Below are 26,067 nucleotides of genomic sequence, written 5' to 3'. Positions count from 1 at the left end.
GGGCTCGGTAGTTGTGGTTCGTGGGCTCTAGACTGGAGGCTCAGTAGCTGTGGCACACTGGCTTAGTTGCTCCACGGCATCTGGGATCTTCCAGGACCAGGGATCAAACCTATGTCCCTTGCATTGGCAGGTGGATTCTTAACCACTACGCCACCAGGGAAGTCCCAGAGAAGACTTTTGACAGTTGAACAGAGAATTGAAGGAGATGAGGGCATGTGGATACCTCAGGGAAGAGCATTCCAGGCGAGGGAACAGAAAGGGCAAAGGCCCTGAGCGGGATGTGTGGGAGGCCGTCAGCTGGGGGTGGGTGATGAGTCAGAGAGGCCAGCGCAGGTCAGATCAGGCAGGGCTTCATCAGCCACCGTGGATTTTCTCCAGGGGTGATGGGGAGTCATGGGAGAGTTTCGAGCAGGGAGTGACTGTGTTCAGCAGCCCAGTGTCCCCTCACCTCTCTGTCCCCAGGCCAAAGCACCATGGAGAGTGGACAGAGAGTGCCCCGAAAGAGCCGGAAGCTAGGCTCCAGCCGCCGGCGGCAGATGCGAGAGCCAGCTGATGGCCAGGATGCCTCTGTGGCCCCCGAGCCAGAGTCCTGGTCCTCCCAGTCAGCTGCAGAACTGCAGGGCTTCTTCCAGGACTGTGGTGCCCAGGAGAGGGGCTTTGTCACTCGAGAGGATCTGGCGGTGAGTCCAAGGCCCCATCCCCCTGAATCCCTTTTCCACAGCCTTCTGAGACTCCCCATCCCAGGAAAGCAGAGCTTGCCTGCTGTTTTCGCTTTCTCTCATCTCAAATTTGCTCTTAGGAAAGGCTAGGAATTTGTTCATACTAATGTGTAAATGATTGATAAGGCCTTTTGTGTTACCCTCTTCCAGAAATATTTGCATATTAACAAAGGAAAGGTTTTAGGCCAAAGAAGTAACTTGAGAATGGTATAATTTATTTTTATTTTTTTTAATTTTTTTACATCTTTATTGGAGTATAATTGCTTTACAATGGTGTGTTAGTTTCTGCTTTATAACAAAGTGAATCAGTTATACATATACATATGTTCCCATATCTCTTCCCTCTTGCGTCTCCCTCCCTCCCACCCTCCCTATCCCACCCCTCCAGGTGGTCACAAAGCACCCAGCTGATCTCCCTGTGCTATGCGGCTGCTTCCCACTAGCTATCTACCTTACGTTTGGTAGTGTATATATGTCCATGCCCCTCTCTCGCTTTGTCACAGCTTACCCTTCCCCCTCCCCATATCCTCAAGTCCATTCTCTAGTAGGTCTGTGTCTTTATTCCTGTCTTACTCCTAGGTTCTTCATGACATTTTTTTTTTTTTCTTAAATTGCAAATGGTATAATTTTAGGCCCACTGAGCAGGGAAGTTTATCTTGGGGAGCAGTCAGGGCCATGGAAATCAAACAATGTCAATGACTGCAAACTTCAATGCAACAGAAGACCAGCCAAGGTTGTACATGCCAAGAAGTAATCTTAGGCTGTGAGCTAGACCAAGATTGGCTGGATTTTTTTTTTTTTTTTTGGTTTCTCTTCATTTTCTACAAAGGGTCCTATGTGGGCTGCCGGAGTCTCACTGGACCTGTTGTCTCCTCCTGATACTGCTCTATGCTCAAGACTTTGTTCTTCCCCCATCAAAACTGACCCTTCTTATATTCTACCCTCAGGCCCACAAAAAAATACAAATGGCTGATGTTAACATATAATTTTCAAAATGGTTAAAAAAAAAGACTTTTGAGTAAATATAAAATCAATACTTATCAAAGATCTATCTAATTCATTATTATTATCAATCAGTGAGGGAACCAGTAAGATGTTAGGACAGGTTCAAGGACCATTTGAGAAGCTGGAATATTTATAGGCAATTTGACAGAAGAGTGTTAGGATAAGTTTGCTGAGTTCAGTTTTAAAAATGGCTAATGTCCAACAGGCCATAAATCTTTGGGGTTATCTGTACTACTAGGCAAAAATTATTTTCACCTCTCCTGGACAAAATCTACAAGTTAACAAGTAACTTCGATAAGTCTGGGACTTCTAATGAAAGGTAAACAATGAGATGAACTAAGTGCATTCCTCTCGTCTAGACAACACTTGGGTAGTCTTTACCCCCATATGGTATTGAAAGGATGTGCTGTCTACCTTTTTGCCTTATTTCCAAGTTTCAGATAATTTCCTGTGATCATAAATAATCTCCAAAGTTTTTTATTTTTGACATAAAACACTCTGATCTCAGTTGATTTGGCTCGATCATTTCCTTAGATGCAGTGAGGGAGCAAATAAAGCATGTGGACCTCCTGGACTGGGCTCTGCAAATCTAGAGTTTTGAAGTATTGAGCCATTTTAGCTTCTGTCCAGAAGTTTTCATATGGAATCTTAAGTTGGACTTTTAAAACCTCTGTTATTCGCTCTTCTACCTAGAGTGACCATCTGTCCCAGTTTGCCTGGGCTGGAGGGGTACCTGGGATGTGGGACTTTCAGTGTTGAAACTGGGAAAGTCTTGGGCAAACTGGAACAAGTTGGCCTCCCTACTAATATAGAAACCAAGCATAAGACTTTCTCTAGCATCTTTCACCTGCAGCACCTATAAATGTGAGGGACTTTCTCCCTTCTTGAGGTTCCCAATTTTTCTAAGGTCCCTCTCCTGCCCAGAAGTAACCTTCCTTATCACCTGTTCCCAGGCCAGCTTCCTGAGAGAGCTTTGCAGGCATTGCTTCGACAAGTGCACCTTACAGTGGACTTGTCACAATTGATTAAATGAGAATCATCTTTTAATACAACATCCAGTTACACAACTGATCTATTCAACTATATCCCAGTAAAAAGGAGGACAGATTCTTATTGAAACTGTGTAAATAACTATATTGCCAGAGAAAGGAAAGAGATTCAGGAAAAGTATTGAAGTATTGGTTTCTGAATCAGGAGGGGGTCAGTGAGATTCAGATACCATTTAAAATGTTAAATTTCAGTTTATGAAAGCATAATTTCCTAAACTGAAGGTTAGAGACAGCTCAAGAAGACAGAGAGAAGATTTCCTCATACATCCATAAAAATAAAACAATAAAAAAATAATATCAACTATATTCCCAGCAAATAACCACAGCTCGATTTCCTTTAACGATTCATTCAGTTCCATGTAATTAATTCTTCATCTACTGGGTCTTGAGTGAGCTGGCTGCTTCTGGACTGAAAAGAGTCCTAGAAATTGTGATCCACTGGCTCGGTCTGAAGGTCGGCTAATGCCAGCTTGGAATCCTGTACCCAAGTAAAGCATCAATAGTTCGTAGAACCTGGTACAGTCCTTTTCCACAAGACTTTGAGTGTGTGCTTTGTGGAAGACACAAACTACCCTGCAGCTTGTAACCAAGCCTTCAGGCAAGGGTAGGAAAGCAGAAATGTGTTTAGTAATGAGACTGAAAGCCTGTAGTTATTACAGTAACTAATAATATCAGAATGGAAGAGAGTAAAATGCTCTATTGGGATATGGTATATAACTATTTCATAAGAGTTTGATTAGTGTTTCCCCTGAAGATAAGAACATATTTTGCATAGTAAAGACATTGAGAAATCTCTAGGGCCTTCCCCTAAAGCATGCAGTTTCTGAAATATTTATATTAAGAGTGTTTTACCTATGTAAACTTAGCCTAGGAAAGGCTGAATATCTTTTCTGATCTGACAGTTCTTCCCACGATGCTCTTATAATAGTGTTGAGGTACTTAATAAATAAAGAGAAAGGTATCCTGACATTTTAATTTTATTTTTTTCTAAACTTAGGATCTGATGTTGGGAAGGCAAAACCAAAAGAGCCATCACAGAAGATAGGGCACTAGATTAAGATAGAATCATGGGATCCTGGGCTTCCCTGGTGGCGCAGTGGTTGAGAGTCCACCTGCCGATACAGGGGACACGGGTTCATGCCCCGGTCCGGGAAGATCCCACATGCCGCGGAGCGGCTGGGCCCGTGAGCCATGGCTGCTGAGCCTGCGCGTCAGGAGAGGCCACAACAGTGAGAGGCCCGCAGAATCATGGGATCCTGGGAAATAGTACTTGGTTTCCTATTTAATCAAAGTGACAATAAAATAAAACATTTTGAAATAAACATAGAAGGCAACACTATTGCAAGGATATTTAGCTCTTTTATAGGCGAAGTGGCTCTGTTTTTTGTTTTAAAGAAAATTAGAACACGATAAAGCCAAAATAAAGCAGAGAAAATTATTCTGCTGAGACATGGAATCAGTTTTCCGGGCAACTTACACAGAAGATTAATAGTCACCCCTTTTTATCCCTTGCCTAGAGCTCTAAGACCAATTTATCATTTTAATAGAGATGGAGCCAAATTCTAGTTTTGCATTAATATAACATGTGGCAGTAAAACTTTCACAAGATTGATTGATTTTTTTTAAACAAATTTATTTATTTGGCCGTGTTGGGTCTTCGCTGCTGCGCACAGGCTTTCTCTAGTTGTGGCGAGCAGAGTCTACTCTTCGTTGCGGTACGCGGACTTCTCATTGCGGTGGCTTCTCTTGTGGAGCACGGGCTCTAGGCACCCGGGCTTCTGTAGTTGTGGCACACGGGCTCAGTTGTTGTGGCTCGTGGGCTCTAGAGCACAGGCTCAGTAGTTGTGGCGCATGGGCTTAGTTGCTCCGTGGCATGTGGGATCTTCCAGACCAGGGCTCGAACCCATGTCTCCTGCATTGGCAGGTGGATTCTTAACCACTGCACCACCAGGGAAGTCCTAAACCAATTTAATTTAATTTGTCAAAGATTCACCTTAATTATCTGAACCTGGCTCCTTAAAAGTTTTCTGAGTTAGCAATTTCTTGTAAGAGGGATTTTTTTTTAAGTCCAGCACATTTAAAGCATTAGAAGTTCAGTTTTTTTTTTTTTTTCTGTGACTTTGGGGGCCATTAGATTTATATAAACACTTATTTGTCTCTACAAACCAATCCACACAGAACCCCTGTGAGAGATGTAGAACTCTAAGTCATTAATACCCAGATACAGAAAAATATTCACACTCACAATGAGAGTTAAGGGCCATTCTGAATTACAGACATGTAGACACACAGACAGGGCTTCTTTTCTCCAACCCTAGCCACAGGTCAAAAGTAAACACAGAAACAAAAACTCTCCAGTTCAGATTTCAAAGAGCTGTTCTCCTCCCCAGCGGGCTCAAAATTCTTAACCGATTTGAGGTCACACCTAGAAAAACAAACACACCACCACCAACAACAAAGGATTAGCAAACCAGATTTTCCGTTGTCTCTCAACCAACAGACACTAGGTCTCCTTCATGTATCCCATGGAGATCTCCAAATGGTCAGTCCATAAAACGGAATTCCCCATCATGGCTACCACCAAAACCAGAAGCAGAAAATCAGTAAAAACAAAAATGTAAAAACTAGAGAAACAGAGTCAGCAAACTTAAAGTTCTGTCACACTTGAGATTCCCTTCAAGAGCCAATGAAAAAAGTTCCTGGGTTCCCAGAGTCCATCTGGGGCTCTTTTTCCAGCAATGCAGTTTACTGAGTTCTGACAGCTGAGTCCACGGGGGCATCTCCATGAACCTCCAAAACTGTCAAAGTAGAATTTCCAAAAAGGTAAAATCATGACCCTTGGACAAAAATAAAATGAGTCTATACCAGAGGTTTTATTTAACTCATTTATTAATGAGAAATGTTATGAATGGTTGAAAGAGCATTTTAAAAGCTGGACAATTTAACAAAGAAATGTTAGAATCGGATTGCTGAGATAGATTTTTTTAAAGTTGGTTAATGTACAACAGGCCATAAATCTTTGGGGTTATCTGTTCTGTCAGACAAAAGTTATTTACATCTCTCCTGGACAAAATCTACAAGTTAACGTGTGACTTCATTTAGTCTGGGGCCCCTAATCAGTACCATGTGTTGAATTAAGTACATTCACAGAATCTAGAAGATGCTTGGGTGGCCTTGGTTCCCCTGTAGAATACTGAAAGGATGTGCTGTCCACTTTTTGTACTTATTTTCAAGTTTTAGATAATTTTCTGTTCGGTATTCATTGCATTTTATTTATAGAAGTGAAAACAGAGCCAAAAAATGTCCAAGAATAGGGGAAAAGTTAAGTACTTTTGGAACACCCATTCAAGAGTATGAAGGAGCAATTTCAATGAGAGTTACGGATATGAAGAAATTATGGATAAGAAAAAGGTTCAGCATTATATACATCATAATATGATTGCAGCTATGTAAAATATATGCATCTGGGAAAGGTGGGATGGAATTATTTTCATATGAGGAAAGGAGGACACCTTTATTTCTTGCTTCTTCCACCCTGTTGTCTGGAATAGAGATTTTTGAGTTCCGGAGGCTTCTTGCACCTTCATGTAGAGGGTGGAACTGAGGGACAGTTAAGCCTCGAGCTTGAAGTCTGAGGCCCTGCAGACATAGTGGAGCTGCCACAGCAGCCCTGGCCCGAATACTTCAGATTACTTATCTCAACTTTTATTATTTAAGCCTCAGCTATTTGAGTTTTTCTGTTATCGTTTGTTAGTTTGTTTTTGCTGAATGCATCTGAGCCTAATCCTAACCCATATGTAATAAAAAAATAATCTAGGATTCATTCTGTATTTAACATGAACAAGCAACTCTGAGTTTTTTTTTTTAAATAAATTTATTTATTTATTTATTTTATTCTTGGCTGCATTGGGTCTTCTTGCTGTGTGTGGGCTTTCTCTAGTTGCAGTGAGTGGGGGCTACTCTTCATTGCGGTGCGTGGGCTTCTCATTGTGGTGGCTTCTCTTGTTGTGGAGCACGGGCTCTAGGCGCATGGGCTTCAGTAGTTGTGGTACATGGGCTCAGTAGTTGTGGCTCATGGGCTCTAGAGTGCAGGCTCAGTAGTTGTGGCTCACGGGCTTAGTTGTTCCGCGGCATGTGGGATCCTCCTGGAGCAGGGCTCAAACCCGTGTCCCCTGCATAGGCAGGCGGACTCCTAACCACTGTACCACCAGGGAAGTCCTCCAAGTTCGAATTAAAATTTTAAACTAGATATTAATATTTTAATGCAGAACATAGTCTGTTATACTGCATCACTGAATAGTTTTAGATAATTTTTTTTTTTTGGTGGTACGTGGGCCTCTCACTGTTGTGGCCTCTCCCGTTGCGGAGCACAGGCTCTGGACGCGCAGGCTCAGCGGCCATGGCTCACGGGCCCAGCCGCTCCGCGGCATGTAGGATCTTCCCAGACAAGGGCACAAACCCGTGTCCCCTGCATTGGCAGGTGGACTCTCAACCACTGCGCCACCAGCGAAGCCCAGTTTTAGATAATTTTTGAATAAATAATTTTTGAATAATAAACACATTCTGGGGAAATTTGGCTACTGTCCTTTATTAGAGTCCTAAAGGGATGAGACTCAGAACAGGTAGGTTTTGATGTTGGATGGAGGAAGGGAAAAGGTGTGGATGAAGTTCAAGGCACTGCTGAGAGGGCGGCCTTGGATAGGGTCCAAGAGCCTCAAGGGTCTGCCTTGAGGTCAGGTTGGCGGTGGGACTCCAAAACTGGGGAGAGGGGAGGTGGAGATGGCTACAGACAAACACCCTCTTCTTTTCTGAGGGTGGCCCAGAGCCCTCCCCAGTGGGAACAGTGCCTAACTTACCTCTTCCTTGCAGGTGGCCAAGTTCAGCTTCCTGGGCAGCAAGGAGGAGCCAGGGATGATCTTTGACTGGGTGGATGTGGAGCGGAAGGGACGCCTCTCCCTTGAAGAATTCAGCTCTGGGCTCAGTATGTCTGTCCTGGGAGGGCCTCTGGGGAGTGTGCCCAGCATGAGGCGAGGCTGGGCAGACAGGAAAGACCCCAGGACTCCCTACCAATCACAGGACCTTCATAACATGCCCAAGGGCAGTTCTGGGCATGGATAATGATACAGATTTCTGTGGAGACAAGACCACTTAGCCTGAGTGGGAAGGCAGTTGGTTCGACGCAGAGCTGAGCCTGAAGACTCTAGCCCAGGAGACTTGACTTCCTTTCCACCAGAGAGAGCAGTTTATTAGCTGGCAGCTCCCCTGAGCATCCCCCTCCTCCAGAGAGGCCTCCAGGCTTGCTTTCTGATACCTCCCTTGTCATCTCCCCAGTAAATCTTTCCCTTGAGCAAGAGGTTAAGCACCACCTGTTCTTGAGACCACAGGCCTTGTTTCTGCCTGAAGAAGGTCACATTCTAGCTTTGGTTAAAGGAAATCAAGGCCCCAGGGAGCAGCAGAGGGTGATGTTTAGTGGGTGGGGGCTTCCCTGGCCCTTCCTTAGCCCTCACTGGCCAAGGTTACTCCAACACCGGCTTCTCAAGACATGCCCAGAAAGACCTAATGACACCAAAGCCGGAGATGGACAATATTCCTGCTGAGCTTGATGGGGGAAGACCTTCTGGCCCAGCGAATGGAAGGAATGGTGTCCTTGCAGAGACCCTGAAAAGCACTGTTCAGCTTTTAAAGTCTGCAAAGCCATCTGGAGTTCTCAGGTCTGCTGAGTGTCCAAGAGTTTGGGGGACAACAAGAAGGGAGGCCAGGAATCTGCATTTATAGGTTGGGGCCGCCCCAGGAGGTGGTTGCTCCAGTTCTGATGATTGAGAAACCAGGAGTAGGGAAGGGAAATGAGGGTCTGGAATCGGGAGTGGGGCAGAGGGAACGTTTTGTCCATGTAGCCCCAAGAGGCCATCTTCACATCTGTGTCCATTGTGCCCACTATACTGGGGACTTCCCAAGGTCTATGGAACAAAATTCAACCCCCTTCCCAGGGCCTACAGGCCAGCACCATCCAGACCCTTCCAATCTCTTGGGCTCACTCAATACCACTCGCCTCCTCCAGCATGCCAATCTTGCTCTTACCTCAGGGCATTTTCATGTGCTGCTCTCTCAGCCTGGAATATGCTTCCCTAGAAATCCACATTGCTTGTTCCTTCTTGTTAGTCACATCTCAGTTCCAGTGTCACTTCCTCAGGACACTCCTGACCACCCCCTCTAAAGTAGACTCTATCTAGTCTCTCAGTGGAAATTACCCTGTTCATTCCTTTAGCTCACTTGGCACATCTACTTAAAAAAAAAAAAAGTGTCCTTTTCAGCATTCATAGACTGTCAGCTCCACCAGGGCAGGGATTTTGGCCAATTTTGTCCCTAGCACATAGTAGATGCTCAATAAATATCCCTTGACTGAGTGAAAAGACTGTGTTGGCCACCGTGGAGCTGCTGTGTGACTTCCAGCAAGTCTTTTGGCCTCTCTGGACCTCAGATGTTCATCTGTAAAAGGGACACCGTGTCTACCTTGAGTAGACTCCAAAGGTTGATGTGAGGAATGTATGACACTGGCCCTGTAAAATGTGACTGACACAGATATAATGATTTTCCCAATGACTGGAGCAAGGCAAGGTGGGAGGTCAAGGGACTGAGCCGAGCCCCACTCTGCTCCCTTCTGCACCCCTCTGTCTCACAGAGAGCATCTTTGGCTCTAGCCCGAGCACCCACAAGCTCCACAGAAGGAGGCCACAGTCCTTCAAGCGAGGATCTGTAGCCACCAGCTTCCCAGTGCAGGAGGCCGACGCTGAGGAGAAGGAGGCGTTCTTTGCCTTCATGGAGCAACTGGAAGCCAGCCACTCACTTCCCGAGTAAGGCCAGCATGGTTGTGGGTGCAGGGAGAGCTACTGCTGGTCAGTGGGGGTGAGGACTCTCCCGGACACAAGGTCGAATGGGAGCCGCCAGGTAGAGCTGGGCAGAAATCCTGGTTTAGCCACTTGTTAGCTGTGCGACTGCGGGCAAGTAGCCTAACCTCCGACCTCTGTTTCCCCGGCCACAGAGTGAGCATAAGAGCTGCTGTGGGATTAAAGCCACGTGTGGAGAAAGCCTACCCACTAGGAGTCCATCCCACTCAACCTCTCCCTCCCTGTCCTGACCTACATGGTCACTCCTCAGAAGGATTAGCGAGTTGAAGGGTCAGCTCCCTAAGGGGACTCAATTCTTAAAAATACAAAGCTCCCCGAGGGTGCCAAAAAGAGGGTCCTCCAGGGGTATGATGGGGGATGCTTTTCAGGCATGGTGATGCTTTGAGTTGGGCAGGACTGGAGACAGGAGAGCTTGGAGACTGCCTCAGGCTCTGGGCTTTTGGCGTTCACTCATGCTTAGAGAAGGGGCTCCTGCCTAGAAATGCCCCTCTCACACCCCCCAGGTCCCACTGGGTCTGTTAGAACCAGCAAGGGAATCACCCTCGCCTGTCTGCCCAGGTTCTCCCAGGTTCTCCCACCCCGCAGGGCTCTGTGAGGACAAGCTCTCGGAGGGTGGGGCAGCTGTTGTGGGGCAGGGAGGGTGGGATTGGGGTGCAGCCTGGCGGGACAGGTGTGGTGGGGAGTGATTTACCCACTTGGCAGCTTTGCCCTGGGCTCAGCCCTCAGGCATCTGTCTTCATGACTTAGTTAAATCCATGTGAAAGCAGCATTTACTGAGTGCCAACTGGGTGCCAGACCCCAAGCCGGTGCTTTCACTGGGTGTGTCTCATTCTCCAGTGGCCGTTTTACAAATAAGTTCAGAGAGGGCATGGGACTTGCTAAAGGTCACACAGCTAGAGTGGGAGAAGAGAGAAGACAGATGGAAGCCCTGGGCCATCGGACTCCCAAGTTCCCCCACCCCACAATTAATCACCAAACCATAGAGAGACAAAGTGTTGTGGGGATTCACGAAGGGAAAGGGCACCACTGGGAAAGGTTCCTGGGGGAGGTGGCATTTGAGCTTCATCTTGTAGGGTGTAAATAGATTTTCGTGGCCCAGGTGCCCAAGTCTCTTGGAGTGTTGCCATTAAAACCGAGGAGTGGGGCTCCCCCTGCCTCCTGGTCCCGCCCCGTGTCTAATCTCTGGCTATCCTCCCCTCCCAGGCAGGCGGAAATCTGGCAGCTATGGAAGAAGCTGCAGCAGGAGGAGCCCCAGCTGACAGGCAACCTGGAGGGCTTTCTGGCCAAGATGAACAGTCGCCTGCAGGAAGCACGGACTGACAAGGAGGTTCTGGAACTGACCCTGAGGAAGTGAGTTGGGGCCGGGGTGCCTTGCCTGGTGTTGGCACACAGTGGGTGCTCTTTACATCTTAGTTGAATCTTAATCGAATTCTCTCAGTTCCAAAGAATGGAGGCCAGGCGTCCACTGCAGGGCTTGGGAGCCAGACGGGCAGAGCTGAACTGGAAGAAGGGGTGACAAAGGGGACCTATTGGGGAGGACAGACTTAGGCCTTCAGCCAAAGAGGGAATGGTCAGTGTGTCTTGGTGCAGGGCCACTGTGGCACCTAACCCCAGGTCACCACTCACATAGATTACAATGCGTGTGGTGATCCTGGGGTTGGTATGGGCACAGCCTTGCCAGGGGCTCTGAGTTATGGGGTTAGGAGGACAGCAACAGCGGGAAGTGGGGACAGAGTGATGGGGCTTTGGGGACTATGAGACAGGGCCACAGGAACCAACATCTTGATGATGGTTATGGGAGTCGGCATGACGGGATCAGATGATCAATATCAAGGGCACATATGTCAGGAGCTGTTACTGGGATGACTGTTCTCAGGGCGACGGGGGTCAGTGGCCGCTGGCAGAGTGAGGTGGACAGTAGCATAGACTGCAAACCCAGGCCCAGACCACCTCTGCCAGCAGCAGGGTCCCAGGGTGCTGATGGGCTGCCTGGTCCCACCCCCCACCCCTTCCAGGCGGGACTCTGACCACCATCGCGAGGTCCAGCAGCTCTATGAGGAGATGGAGCAGCAAATCCGGCAGGAGAAGCAGCAGCTGCAGGCTGAGGTAGGCTCTCCGCGACAGCCAACCTCTCCCCCGGTCCTGAACTCCCCTGCTGGCCAAGCAGCGGGCCGGCCACTGGCCAGTGTGGGGCAGCAGGAGGCTGCTGGGAGGAGATCTTCTCACATCCCTGAGCTCGTATTCCTCAGAGAGGTGGGGTGGGGAGTGTTGAGCCTGGGCCCCCTGCTCACCTCTGCCAGGTCTCGCGTGTCTCCCGGAGCCACTCCTGCTCTCTGGGTTTCTGTCTCCTATTGCCTGAGCCAGGGCAGCTGTCCTAGACCCCTCCTTGTTGAGACATCCTGGACCCTGCACCCTAGGCCTGGGTGGAGGTGAAGTGTGGGGAGAGCCAGCCCAGCCCAGCTGGGTCTTAGATTCGGCAATACAGGGGCTGAGACCTTTCTGCTCCCCAGAGCGACGCCCGGGGCCTGGCCCTCAGCTCCCAGATGCAGGAGGTCCTGGAGGCCAAGGAACGCGCGGTGCAGCGCCTGACTGAGGGCCAGAAGGAGGTGAGTGACGGGTTTCCCCGGGAGCCCAATTTCTGATGATTCACAGACCCTGACACCCATCTCCTGAGGGTTCCCTGGGCTCATTGGGCTCCTGCATCAGAGCTGGCCCCTAGGAAAGCGATGTCTCTGGCCTTTTTCTGAGGCTGGGTACTGCAGTGGAAGTACTGGGACATGAGTCAGAAGGTCCAAGTTCAAATTCCTGCTGTTCCAATTAAAAACCATGCAAATCCGAGGAAATAATTTTGCTTGCCCTGGCCTTAGTTTCTCCATCTGTAAAATGGGAATAGCCACATCTACTGCATCTCCCCAGCTAGTTGTGTCAAATGAGGTAATAAATGGGAAAGCATTTTGAAACAGGAAAGCACTGGGCAAATACAAAGTCTCAGCATTGGAGAAGCTTGGTGATAGGGTGGTATTCAACTTCCATCTCCATTGTCAGCTGAGTGACCTTGGGCAGGTTTTTAACCTCTCTGACCCCTGGTTTCCTTATCAGAGAAATGGAGATCAGAACTTTTGCCTTAGAAGGCTGCTGTGATGATGAGAGATACTGTATTTGAGGGCCTAAGACGGTGCCTGGCTGGTAGTAGGTGCTTTACATATGACAGTTGTTACTGTCGCTGAACCTGACCTAGCTTCCTGGTCAGAATACCTGCTACCCCAACACCTCAGGTCTCATAACCTATGGTCACTTCCAGTTGGCATTGTGCTAAGCCTTTGGGTCTGAGACCCTGCCCCATTGTCTCCTCCCTCCTCAACTTTCAGACCACTGACCTTAGTAAAATCACCATCTGTTGTAACCAGGACAACCTGCATTCTTGCAGCACTGGACCAGGTTCCCAGTCTTCCCCACTGTTGCCTTGGCTGGTCCTGCTACCTGGTCTCACCCTCCTGACATGGGTTGATTTCCCAGGTGCCTCTGCAGTAGCTGCTCCTTGGAAACTGAGGCGGGCCCCTTCTGCCAAGGGAAGAGGTTAGACTTTCCACATGGGACCATTTTGTCCTGTCCCCTGTGGATGTGAAGCCTCTCCCCCCAAGGCTATTCATTCCTTCACCCAACAACTATTTATGGTGCAACCACTATGTGCCAGGCACTGTTCTAGGTTCTGAGGAACATAATAGACACAAATAACTCCTGTCCGTAGAGTTATTGTCTAGTCAGAGAGAGAGATGATAAACTAAATAAGCAAGTAAAATCTATAACATATTAGATAGTGAAAGTGCTAAGGAGAATAAAGTAAAGCAGGGCAGGGGGACAGAAGGGTTTTGATAGGGGAGTCAAGGAAGGCCTCATTAAGATGATGACTTGGAGGAAAGACCTGAAGGAGGTGAGGAGTGGACCATGTGGTATCTGGGGGAAGAGCAGTCCAGGCAGAGGGAATAGCAAGTGCAAAGGCCCTGAGGTGGGTATGATGTGCTGTGAATGTTCAAGGACCAGCAAAGAGACCTGTGGGCTGGAACAGACTGAGGGAGCAGGTGGGGGAGGAGGTGGTAGTGGGAGAGAAGGTCAGAGATGTAACAGAGGTGGGGTTGGGGGGGGAGACTGTGCAAGGCCTTGGAGGCTATCGTGAGGCCTTTACCTTCCATACGGCATGGTCAAGAAGCTCTCCATCTCCCAGTCTTGTGACCTGCTGTTGGATCAGGAGCTACCTGCAGACCAGATGCGCTCAGAGAGGAGCAGCCACTGCAGAACGCTGAGCAGAGGAGGGTGTGATCCCATGTATGCTTCAGGCCCTTGCGGTGCTGGCAGTGTGTGTTTCTTACACAGTTCCCTCTCTCTTCCCCATCCCCCAAATTCCAATGTCTCTCCCGGGTGGGAGGTAATGGAGCTAATTAGGCCAGTGAGGGGGTAACAGCCGCCCCCCGCCCCAATCCTATGTTTTAAGCTGGGTGTCCAGGAGCCTGGAGTCTGTGCCCCACAGTGGCCTTGGGAGGCTGTTTGTTCCCCTGAAGGGCACCTGGGCTTCCCTCCTCCTCACCCTCCACCTCCTGCAGCTGGAGGCCCAGCTTTACCGCCTCAGCAGCACACACCAGGAGGCCAGCTCGGAGAACCAGCAGCTTCGGGAGGCCCAGCGTGACCTGGCTGGGAGGCTGGAAGAGGTGCGGGGGCAGCTGCAGGTGACCAGGGAGCACCTGAACGCCACCAAGGGCCGTGTGTCCTGGCAGATGGAGGAGGAACCGAGGCAAGTAGCTGCCACCCCTGGGCTAGGCTGGAGACCAGGGGCTTCCTGGAAGAGGGGAGGGCGGCTCTGAGTTCTCTGAGGCTCTGCTCAGTGCCCAGAGCACACAGACTCCCTCCTTAAACCTCACAACAGCCCTGCCAGGCTAGGATTATCATGCCCATTTCTCAGACGAGGAGACAGATGGGGGAAAGTCATGTGCCCAGACACACATGACATATGAATCACACAGCTGGGATTCACACACACACAGACACACACACACACACACACACACACACACACACACACAGAGATGCACACACACACAGGCTAGTGCAGTGCTGGATCCCTGGTGGATACAGCACCCACTCTACTCGTTACAGGTCGGAGGAGTGGGATGGGCCAGAAGAGTAGGGAAGGCTTCCTGGAGGAGGTGAGGCTCCATATAGGCCTGGAAGGATGAGCAGGATTGGAGGTGGGGAAGGGTAGGGAGTGTGTGCCAGGACAGAAGCACTGCCAAAGGGAAGACTGGGAGGAAGGACTAGCGGTGAGGTGCGCACCCAGTGGTGATGGATGCCGACAGTGTAGGTGTGACCTCTACCCGCCCCTCCCCTGACCTTAGCTTCCCGCACCCTTTCTAGTGTCCCCAGAGCAGGTGAGGAGAAGGCGTCAGTCTCCTCTGAGGAGGCTCCCCTGCCTGGACTGACTGGGGACAGCGATGACTGGGACCAGCTCCTCAGCAGCTTCAGCAGCACCCGCCTCAGTGCCCTGCAGCTCTCCAGGAGCCCACCCCCAGCTCCGAGAGCCTCCTCAGGCCCCCGGACACCCCAAGCGGTCAGGCAGATCTCCATCCCGGAGCCGCGTGCTTCTCTCTTTGGTCAGGAGCCACCTTCAGATCCAGATGGGTCTCCAGGAAGCCCCCCTGGGGTGCCTTCCGGGACTGAGGAAGAGAAAGGAGTGAACCCAGAGGGGCAGGACATCAGCCCAGAGCAGACTGGAGAGCCCCCCAGCCTGGAACCTAAGGAGGAGTCAGGGCCTAGCCCTGGGGTCCACTTCCGCTGGGGGCTTCCAGGTGCTCCAGCTGGGGAGTCAGGGGGCCTGGTGGCAGCTGTGCTCAAAGTGCTCATTCCTTTGGAGGATGGGGCCCCTCCTCATGTGACCTCTCCCCCTCCCCAGGCCCCAGCTGGGCCCAGTGAACAGTTCCAGGCCTCATACCCAGATGACGAGGGCTCCGGGCCTGGGCCTGTCCCAGCCAAGCCACCCAGGCAGAGAGAGGCCCTCCATCAGGACCCACATGCCGCTGGATCTGAGCCAGGGCTGGGGTCCTCAGGAGCCGGAGCCCTCACAGCAGGGCTGGATGAGCCCTCCCAGGGCCTGGAGCCTGTGGGTCAGGTTCTCACTGAGAGATTGGAGCAGGGCAAGCTGAGCCCAGATGCACAGGCGGGCCATCCTGGGGGACTACAGGAAGCTCACAGCCAGGTCCTTGGGCCTGAAGGGCTGCCTGCCCTACCCCACCAGAGTCCGGAAGAGGAGCCCAGGGCTGACGAAAGGAAAGCAGGGGACCAGGGAGGGCAGGATTTCAGGTCAGAGCTGTCCGTTGAGGCTCATGGCCTGAAAACTGGGCACCCGGAACTCCCCGAGCACGATTCCCCACCTGCTCCTCTCCCACCTGACAGAGCACAGGCTCAGGCTGAGGCACAAGCCCCAGCTCCTGAAAAACCATCACCTTCAAGGGGCTCTCCCCACACAGGGGCTCAGCCTGGGGATGCAGCAGGGCCCCATGAGCCCACACAAACCCTCCCCACCAGGGCTGAGCTGGAAGCCCAGCCCAGGCCCCAACCTACAACCGCTCACGCAGTAGAAGAACCAGGGCCCCTTCAATCCAGGGAGCCAAGGGCAGAGAACAGTCCTGAAGATCCAGGAATGGACTCCAGAGGCATTGGGCTGACCCCATCCCCAGGGGACTGCACGGCCAGTGAGCCTTTGGCCAATCCTGATTACGCCTTCCACGTCATCTTCCTGGGAGACTCGAATGTGGGCAAAACATCCTTCCTGCACCTGCTGCACCAGAACACCTTCGCCACTGGGCTGACAGCTACTGTGGGTAAGGGCCACCTGGGGAGGGCGGCAGAGGAGGGAGGGGAGACCTGGGGGACCAGGCTGAAGAGCTGGAGCAGGCCCAGAGCAAGCCATCCCTGAGGAAGCTGTAGGTTCTGCCCTCACCACAGGTCCTGCATTAGACATTATTTTATATGGGCATAATCTGGCTATTTTACTAATCATCTCTAATTACAGGTAATTGGCTTTTTCTGCATTGATCTGATTAGCTAATAATTGCCACATCAACAAAGCACCCTGCAATTTAGCTGCCAGCACTGGCTGATGGTGAAAATAAGCAGGTCTCCCGCCACGTGGCCCCTGGGCAGGCCACCGCAGGGTCCCTGCTGCTTGAATTTGCTCAGGACCAACCCTAGGCCAGTCAGCCAGACTGTGGCAGGAAGTGGCCTTTGGCAAGTTGAATATTTTACGCAGAATGTATTTGTAGAGTGGGGTAAGTTAGGAACACAGATCCCTGAGCTCAAAACCCGGCTCTGCCACTTACTAGTGGTATGAACTTGAGCAAATTATTTAACCCCTCTGAGCATAATGGGGGCAACAGTAGTGCTGACCTCATAGAGGGGCTGTGAGAATTGGTTCAGTTAATACATACCAAGTTCTCGGAATAATAAATGGCATGTATTAAGTGCTCAATATTAGTTATTTTTATGGTTATTATTATAAGTAAATTTTTGATAATGTCTAATTCAGTGGCTTTTGCAAATGAAATGTCCCATAGCACAAAGCCTCCTCTCTCTAAAAATATTGGGATATGTGGCCACTTGAACATTGCATAGAGCCACAGAAAAGAGCTGTGGGAACAGCCAGCTTAGGAGCAAAGTCGGAATGGTCCACGTCTTTGTGTCCCACCAGCGTGTGTGCTGATGGGGATCAGTGCTAGACCAGTGGATAAAGTTCTCAAACTTTATGTAAGAGATGCCCCCCAGGACAAGTTCTTGAAATTTTCTCTGCCAATTAAAAATGCAGACTTGTCAGGAAAAGGGGACCCATAGGAGGCCTGGTCTGATGTTGAACAGGGTCACAGGGTCTGCAAGGCCACCATCCTTAATCACCTAAGCTACGGGTTACTGACCACCTACAATGCACCAGGCATACACGCCTTATTCCTTACATCAGCCCTCCCTGTGATTGAGCCTCTCCCATTATTATGTGGTAAGAAGTTTCCACAAAATTCAGTAGAGAAAAATACAGATTGCATAACTGTAAAAAGACAAGGCAACTTTGCATGCACTGCTAGCCAGCTGGGAGGACCTGAGATCCAGGTGTGTGATCCAAATCTGTCCCACTGCTAGCTGTGGGTTGGTGCCCTTGGTGGCTGTCATCCATCTGGTTTAACTATCATTGGGGATGATTCCAGCTTCCTCAGCCATAAACATTTCCCCACTCAGCATCACCCTGCTCCATTCCCACCCCCCTTTCTCACCTGCCTCCATTTGAGAACAGGGCTGGTGGAGGACCAGAGCCAGAGCCAGAGCCCATCAAATTATAGCTGATTGTGCATTTTTTTGAGGCTTCTCCGTATCTGCCCCCATTTTACAGATGAGGAGGACAAAGAATTGAAGACCCAGTTAAATTTCTTGCCCTACCTGGGCCCCAAAGTTCATACCCAGGGCCACCTGCCTTCAAAGCACACGCCCCCACTCCAGAAGTTTTACCCTCTTATGGGTTCAGCCTTGCCCTCTCCCTGGGGTTGTTCATGTAAAACAGCAGATTCCTTGGGAAGCTGAAAACATTATATTTCTAACAGTTTTTGTGGTTAAGTTGTGACATGTTTCGGGGAGGGTGCGGGGATACATGGGTGGATTGAGGAGGGTGATGGGCAGGGAGGTGGAAAGTGGGAGTAAAGTTACTAAATGCAAGGGTTTAGTTAGGGTTAGGGTTGCTCAATAGATCACACAGTGGGTATTTAAGCAGAGGCTGGATATCATCACAGGGGGTTGGATTGGATAACCTCAGAAGTTCCTGCAGACCCTGGGCTTCCTTAGACCTGGAGGAAAGGGGGCAGTAAGGAGAAATGGAGGGACTTCCCTGGCAGTTAAGGGACGCTGCGCTTCCATTGCAGGGGACACGGGTTCGATCCCTAGTCGGGAACTAAGATCCTGCATCCCGTATGGCACGTGGTGCGGCCAAAAAAAAGAGAAGTGGATGCTACAGACAGACTTTTGCTTCAGCATTTTGCTGAGGTCAGGGCTCCCATCTGCCACTTCTCCCAGTTTCCTGTGGAGAGCATGGGTGTGGGGGATGGTCTGTGGCTTCAGTCACCACCAGGGACAGCAGCAGTTGCTTCTGGGGGCTGCATGAGAGACCTAGACCTTGAGGAAGGTCTTACCAGCTCAGGGATAATATGAGGAGATGCCCCTTTCCGGAGCTGGTCTGGGCCCTGCAGTGGGCTCAGCATGGACAAAGCAGCCCCTCTCTGACAGCCCCACCCGGCCTGGTGTCCCTGGGAAGTGGAGGTTGGCTGGAAGGTGCTCCCCAAAGATTCCAAACCTCCCTGGGACTTCACTGTTACTACCATATTTCCAGGCACAGGAGGTGTCTAGAACCATGACACAGGGAAGGGTGGGTCTGTGAAATTTGAGGAGCTGGGGCTCAGGGAGATGAGAATTCATAGTGATAATAAAAATTACCACCTCCTAAGCACCCCCTAGAAATTAGGCTGAACCTTGGACATAAGTCATTTAATCCTCCCAACCACCCAGTGATGTGGGTCTTTTTAAATTGCCACCTTGCAGATGAGGAAGGAAGGCTCAGAGAGGTGAAGTGACTTGCCTGAGGTCACACAGCCAGTATAGCAGCAGAAGGTGGACAACTCACGGCCCAACTGGTCATCCTTGAAGCCAACATTCCTTCCACCCTCCCAGGCTGCTGTCTGGGTAAAGGGGGAAGATACATGCAATAATTAGGAATGAAACAAGAAGTATTATAAAAAATAAATTAACAAAACTGATTTTCCTGAGTAGCCTGAGGAATAAACACTGCCGTGCAGTTGAGAAGACAGATTTTTTTTGTAGAGGTAAAAACAATGCAAGGTGCCTCACGCTGGCCAACTCTCAGGGCGGGAGTGCAGTGGGAGCTGCGTGGTCAGGGAAGGCTTCATAGAGGATGTGGGCCCTCAAGTATGGATGGGATTTGGAGAGCAAAAGGGAAGCCCAGCAGCTGGAGGTTCCCATCCCACCCTGGCTGGTACTGGGGACAGGTATGTATTCAGGCAGGCCTCAGCTGCAAGTCTGGGATGGTAACTTGAAGTCAAGTAAGCTTGACTCTCCTCTGTGTGTCCTAGGAGTGGATTTTCGGGTCATAAACCTGCTGGTGGACAACAAGCGCTTTGTGCTGCAGCTCTGGGACACAGCTGGCCAGGAGAGGTAACGAGCACTGTCGACATTAGTGGCTGAGTCTGGGCTGCAGAGGAGTGGAGTGCAACCCCGACCCTGAGGAGTCCAATATGGGCTAAGAGGCAACCAAGTGCAAATGCAGCTTCTACCCCTGATGATTCAGGAGGTCAGGGATGGAGAGATGAGTCCAGATCCCATGCAGGAGACAGGACAGCAGACCCAGAGTTCCCCTCAGCATGGCAGGGCACCTGTGATGGCCATCCCAACAGGGGACAGCCACCCAATCGCTTGTCCTTCTGAAAACGCTGGCTTTTCACTTTCTGGTTAAGCCGTAGTGATCAAAACTGAAAAGGCACATCTTCTGTGACCCAGAAGTTCTACTTCTAGAAATTCATTCTATTGATGAACTCATACATGACTATAATATCAAAGGGACCAAGACTGTTCATAGCAACATTGTATATATTATGAAACATTGGAAACAAACTAAACATCATCAGTAATGGACCAGTTAAATATATTAGAGTCTCTCCACACAATAGAATATTATGAACACAAAAAAGATGGAGGACCCTCTTTATGTACCAATAGGGAAATATCTTCAAGACATTTTATTATGTGGATAAAACAAAGTACAGAATACTGAATATTAATAGGTACAGTGTTTTACACTGTATTTGTTTAAACAGTATGTATATGGGTATATGTGTGTGTGTGTACATATACATTTATGTATCAATATATATATATAATACCTCTGGGAAACTATTTAAGAAATGGGTAAAATAAACTTCTTGCTATCAAAAAAAAAAAAAATGGGGAACTCTGGCTGCCTCTGGGGGTGGCTGCAGGATGAGGGTGGGGTTGGCTGAGAGAGACTTTTCACGGGGTGCCCTTTGGTACCTTCTGAAATTTGAGCCATGAGGACTGTTACCTATTAACAATAAGCACACTGTAAGAAGGAAAATACATGCACGTTCTCTTTGGGAAGCAATTAGAAGCAGATGGAGTGGCTGAGGCCTAGAGAGGTCAGGGCTTGGGGTCAGGCCGCCTGGCATGGCCTGATGCGGACTCTCTGGGTAGGTACCACAGCATGACGCGGCAGCTGCTCCGCAAGGCTGATGGAGTGGTGCTCATGTACGACGTCACCTCCCAGGAGAGCTTTGCCCATGTGCGCTACTGGCTGGACTGTCTCCAGGTGAGCTGATGGCTGCTGGGGTTGGCCCCAGTGTGTGGAGTCAAGAGGGAAGCTGTATCCTTTCCACTCCCTCTTTTCTCCCAGGATTACAAATGACACAGCAAACATATGGGTGACATAATCTACTGAGGGTATGTGGCTGGATGGGCTGGGAACATAGTAGTACAAAGAAACTACAACCACATAGTACGGCCTCCAAAACAAACTCTTTCCTTTATCCTATGACCATTTTTTCCTATATACAGAAGCTCTGTGATGTCTTCTTAACACCTGGGGATAATGCAAGTCTAGTGCCACTCTAGGTAATCATTCCTCTGTTCACACATCTCTAGTTCTTTCCCCCACGTACTTACTTGCTGTATGTATACATGCTGAAATTCTGCAGTATGTGCTAGCACAGAAGAGGGGTATGAAGAAAGACATGTTGTCTTCTCTCTAGAAGTTTCTAGTCTAGTTGAAGAGGTGCAAGAGAAGCAGGATAAGGTGATACATGAGGGGAGCTGGGTTCTGGGTTCTGATAAGACCTGGGTTTGTATCCCAACTATCCCATCCCAACTCTGTGACCTTGGAGAAGTGACTTAAACTCTCTGAACTTCAATTTCCCAACTTTTCTCATAGAGCAGTTGTGAGGATTAACTGATATAACTGCTTTCAGCACAGCACCTGGTATACAGTAAACTCTCAGTAAACAGAAGCTATTATTATTATTATCCATGAAACAATTAGGAGATGAGCCAAGGCAGCCTGCATAGTCAAATGCTGGGCTGCTCAATACAGGCAGGAAAGAGGAGCATGGACAGGAGCAATCTAGGAAGGCTTCCTGGGGGAGGTGACTTTGAGGTTGGCCTTGGAAAGTGGGTGACATGTTTGCAGGCAGAGAGGTTCACTGCAGATGGAAGGGAAAGTGTCAGAGGTGGGAAGAGTGTGGAGTGGGTGTGATATGGAAAGGTGGGCATGTGTGGAGGGAAGTGGCACACAGTCAGCTTCCTGGAGAGTATGGCCAAATCTACCCAGGGCCTGGCACACAGCAGGCACTCAACATGTGTTGCTGAGGGAAGATGTTCTGTGCACAGGATGCAGTGTCTGACAGCGTGGTCATCCTTCTCTTGGGAAACAAGACAGACTGTGAGGAGGATCGGCAAGTGTCCACCGAGGCTGGGCAGCAACTGGCCCAGGTGAGTACCTGGGCATCAGCCCCTCCCCCAGCCTGGGTTGGGCAGACCCCTCCCTGGAGGGTAATGAATAGGTCACCCTGGCTGATACCACAGAGAAGGATCCATTCCTGCCCTTGCTCCATCAAAGACCGACAGCCTCCCACACACCCGGGGCCTAAGACCCAAACACGAGAAGGTAACAGTGGGCATGACGTTGAACCTCACTGTTGAATTAGCAAATCCCCACAGTGTCCCTACCTAACTAAAAATATCTTCAGAGTCAAAATCTTTTTAAGCTTCACTTAAAATTCCCAATCAAATCTTAATTTTATCTGTGGTCTCCAATTAACATAACATTCCTTCTAATTTATTCTATCTTAAGACCCAAATTCTTCCCTGGGAAGATTGCATCAAAAGCCCTGTCACCAGACAGCGGACAGTGGATACTATTTATTTATGAATAGAACTGAACTACATTCCAGAAAATCTGGAGAATAATAAAGGTGGAACAAAGACTTTCGCTCCCTGCCCTACCTCTGACACCACCCCTCTTGGCATTTCCATATCGTATTTCCTTCCTGTTTCTTCTCTAGTTTCTCCTGATCATGAGGTCATCATTGTGACTCCTGGTTGGTGGGAACTTTTTCCTCTTAAAAGTAGTAGCTAAAAAAAAAAAAAAAAAAAAAAAAAGTAGTAGCTCATCTCCTTGACACAGTAATTCCTCCTCTAGCAATTTATCCTAAGGAAAGAGTCAGAAATAATAATTCTTAAGAGAATGACATACTGGATACCTGTGTATTATGTATAATTGAACATTTGTATGAGGATATTCTTTACAGTGTTATTTATAAGAGCAAACCTTTGGTGGTTATTTGTGGAGCTTCATGTGAGAGGCTAGCATTTGCCATTAAGAATCCTGTTCTAAAAAATATTTAAGGGTGTGGAGGAAATGCTTACAATATAACGTGAAGTCAGAAAAGCAGCTGCATCTCTGGGTATAGGTTAGGTTGAATCAGTCAAATCTGATATTTGACTGTTTGGTGTCTATCAAAACAGCACTTTCATATGTTTAACCTAAAGTATAACGACGTTTAGCCCACCCCCTCACCCCCCAATAAAAGGGTTATATAAAACACAATGGAAATATATACTCAAACACTAACAAGAGTGTTTTATATTTTGTATTTCTACTTTTTTAAGCTATATTTTCAAATATTTCCCCCAATTAAATATTTTTAAAATTAAAAATACATAGAACTAATGACTTAAAAATGTCCCCAAGGACACTTCTCCAAGTTGGGACACAGACTTCCCACCATCACTTTGAATGCTGTGGAGTTTTCTAGGTGGCATCGTTGATACCTTGTCCAGCCAGGGTGGAGAGACAGTGGGCAGAGGGGCAAGGCTGGGGGCCATGGGCCACAAGGAGACGGAGATGGGCTGCCTCACCGGTTGGGGTTGCCTGGGGGTGTACTGGGTGGGACTCTGTCTGATGATCAGGTCTTTGGTGGTGGGCACTGCCACCTAGACTCTCAGTGGTCTCCCCCATGGCACCTGTACCCCTATCTGTCTGGCTGCAGGAACTGGGGGTCTCCTTTGGAGAGTGCAGTGCTGCCCTGGGTCACAACATCCTGGAGCCTGTGGTGAACCTGGCCCGGTGAGTGCCGCCCTGCTGCTTCCCACCCAGAATCTTCTGGACAGCCTTCAGCTGACTCATGTGGGAGGGGAAGGCCCATTCTGAGGAAGCACCTGTGAAAGCACAGGGCTCAGGAGTCTGGGGAAGGAGAGAGAACATTGCACGGAGTCTCCTCACTCCAATTCTACCAGTCCTGTTAGCTGCATCACCTCTGGGAAATCTCCCGTCCCCTCTCTGAGCCTTGGTGCAGTGGCCGAGGGGCCGGGTTTGATCCCTGGTTGGGGAACTAAAATCCCACAAGCCAAGCGGTGCGGCAAAAAAATAGTAATAATAATGCAGTGCATTTAGAGTAAAATCAAAATGCCTCTCAGTGGCCTGTATTGGCTCCAGTGCCATCTCCCTGCCTGCGCCCCCCCCCCCATAAGCTTCAGCCGCTCAGAGGGACCCTCCCTGACCACACCCCCTCCCACCGCTATGATTACCTTCTCTGTGTCCTTCAAAGCCCTTCTTGAAAAAAAAACAAAAAAGCCCCTCTTGACAAACTGTAGCTACACATGCATTTGTCTGTTTTCTTTTTGCTGCCTGCCTTCCCTACCAGGCTGTAGCTCCAGGAGGGCAGGGTCATGTCTGTTTTGTTCAGCCCCTCCTCCTGGGGCCTGGCACATACTAGGTGTTCAATAAATGAATGAAGTGAGTGAGGGGGGAGGGGTATTAGACCAGATGATCTCTGGGCCCCTTCTCTGACAAAGCAGCTAGAGTGAGCTTGCTAAACTTCAATCCTGATCACGCCAGATCCCTCCGACAGGAAACTGCTCAGTGGCTTCCCTTTGCTTTAGGATAAAAGCCCAAGTTCCTGAATGTGGCTTCCTGGCCGGCAGAGCCCTGAATCCCTGCTGCCTCCAAGGCTTCTTTCTGGCCATTTAGTCCTTAGGCTCTGTGATTTAGGACAGAGCCAGGCACACAGTAAATATATTGTGAATAAATGAATGAACGAAGGGGCTTTGCTTCCCCAACCCCCAAGCTCTCGCTCGACGCTGAGCTTTTGCCCTCTGCCTAGAACACACCCTTCCCTCTTTTCTGCTAGTGAACCCTTGTCCACTGCTCAGTCTCAGCTCCATCTCTGCCTCCTTGTTCCCTAAATCCCTCCAGGACCTGGTGTGAAGTCCCTCTGTGTGCCTCCCCATTCCTGGGTCCTGATCGCCCCTTCCCCTCTCTGTCTCTCTCACTACTCAAGGCAAGGACATGATGGCTTCATTGTCATAATCAGAGTCCCTTGCGCCTGGCACACAGTAGGCTACAGAGAATGCCAGAAAAGAGACAGGAGGCCGAAGTCTCCGTGGCCCCATTTTTCTGGTGCCATGTGGAACGTAGGACAGGGGCACAGCAGCTGGGAGAGAGGAAGCTCCGGGGGGCAGCCCCCCAGCTGCACCCGTGGGCCCCTCCCTGCTGCCCCTGGGAGGTGAGAGAGAGGACTGATGCCCAGGCATCTTCACGCAGGTCACTCAAGATGCAAGAAGACCGCCTGAAGGGCTCACTGGTGGAGGTGGCCCCCGAGAGGCCACCCAAGAGAGCTGGCTGCTGCTCCTGAGCACCTGGCCTGGCCAGGGTAGGCGGGCCACCTCCCTGGGTTTCCTGTTCCTCGGGTCCTGTCCCACCTGCCTGGACACAGCAATGACAGAGACAGCCAGCTTGGAAGTTCAGGAAAATCCTCCTCGGGTCAGGACTTGGATCCCAGGGGAGTGGCTGCACTAACGCTGCCCTTTGTACTCCAAAGGACTTTTCTGAGTAATAAGACTGGTAGTGGGGGGAGGGGGGAGGTTAAAACTCTTTAAAGAAAGAAGAGTCTAGAAAAGTGACTTAAGGAAAATACACCACAATATTGGCAAAACATCTCTGGGTGGTAAAATTACAAGGTAAATGTGTGAGGGTGTTTTCCTTCTTATATGTATTTGTATTTTCAGATCTTCTATAATGATTGGGTATTGCTTGTGTAGTCAGAAATAAGAGCAAATGTGGAAGCGTGGGAGAGAAACTTTTCAAAGAACTTGCTTTGGTGCTGATTACAAATTGATATGGCCTGTTAATCGCAAAGTACACTGTTTATTAAAGCAGCCCCACTGTTCCGTGCGTGGCAAAGCCGGTGAACCTTGTCACACTCACTGTATCTGTTTGCAAGCATGGGG

General features: G+C 49.5%; 1 protein-coding gene across 1 annotated transcript; it reads left to right on the top strand.

Annotated features, from left to right (window-relative positions):
- Positions 1-462: 462 nt before the first annotated feature.
- RAB44 (RAB44, member RAS oncogene family) lies at positions 463-25,472 on the top strand (the record flags this gene model as incomplete). Its single annotated transcript, XM_079933265.1, has 13 exons — positions 463-680; positions 7,643-7,754; positions 9,453-9,624; positions 10,882-11,028; positions 11,694-11,784; positions 12,189-12,284; positions 14,277-14,464; positions 15,085-16,547; positions 19,845-19,926; positions 20,980-21,094; positions 22,168-22,269; positions 23,829-23,905; positions 25,382-25,472. The coding sequence occupies exons 1-13, from the start codon at positions 474-476 to the stop codon at positions 25,470-25,472; spliced, it is 2,943 nt and encodes a 980-aa protein (XP_079789391.1). The 5' UTR covers positions 463-473.
- Between the last annotated feature and the right edge of the window lie 595 nt (positions 25,473-26,067).

This window comes from Stenella coeruleoalba (genome assembly GCF_951394435.1).
Source record: "Stenella coeruleoalba genome assembly, chromosome: 10".
In the NCBI taxonomy this organism is placed as follows: domain Eukaryota; kingdom Metazoa; phylum Chordata; class Mammalia; order Artiodactyla; family Delphinidae; genus Stenella; species Stenella coeruleoalba.
The sequence above is the reverse complement of the archived record's forward strand: the minus strand, read 5'-3'. Positions and strand labels throughout refer to the sequence as shown.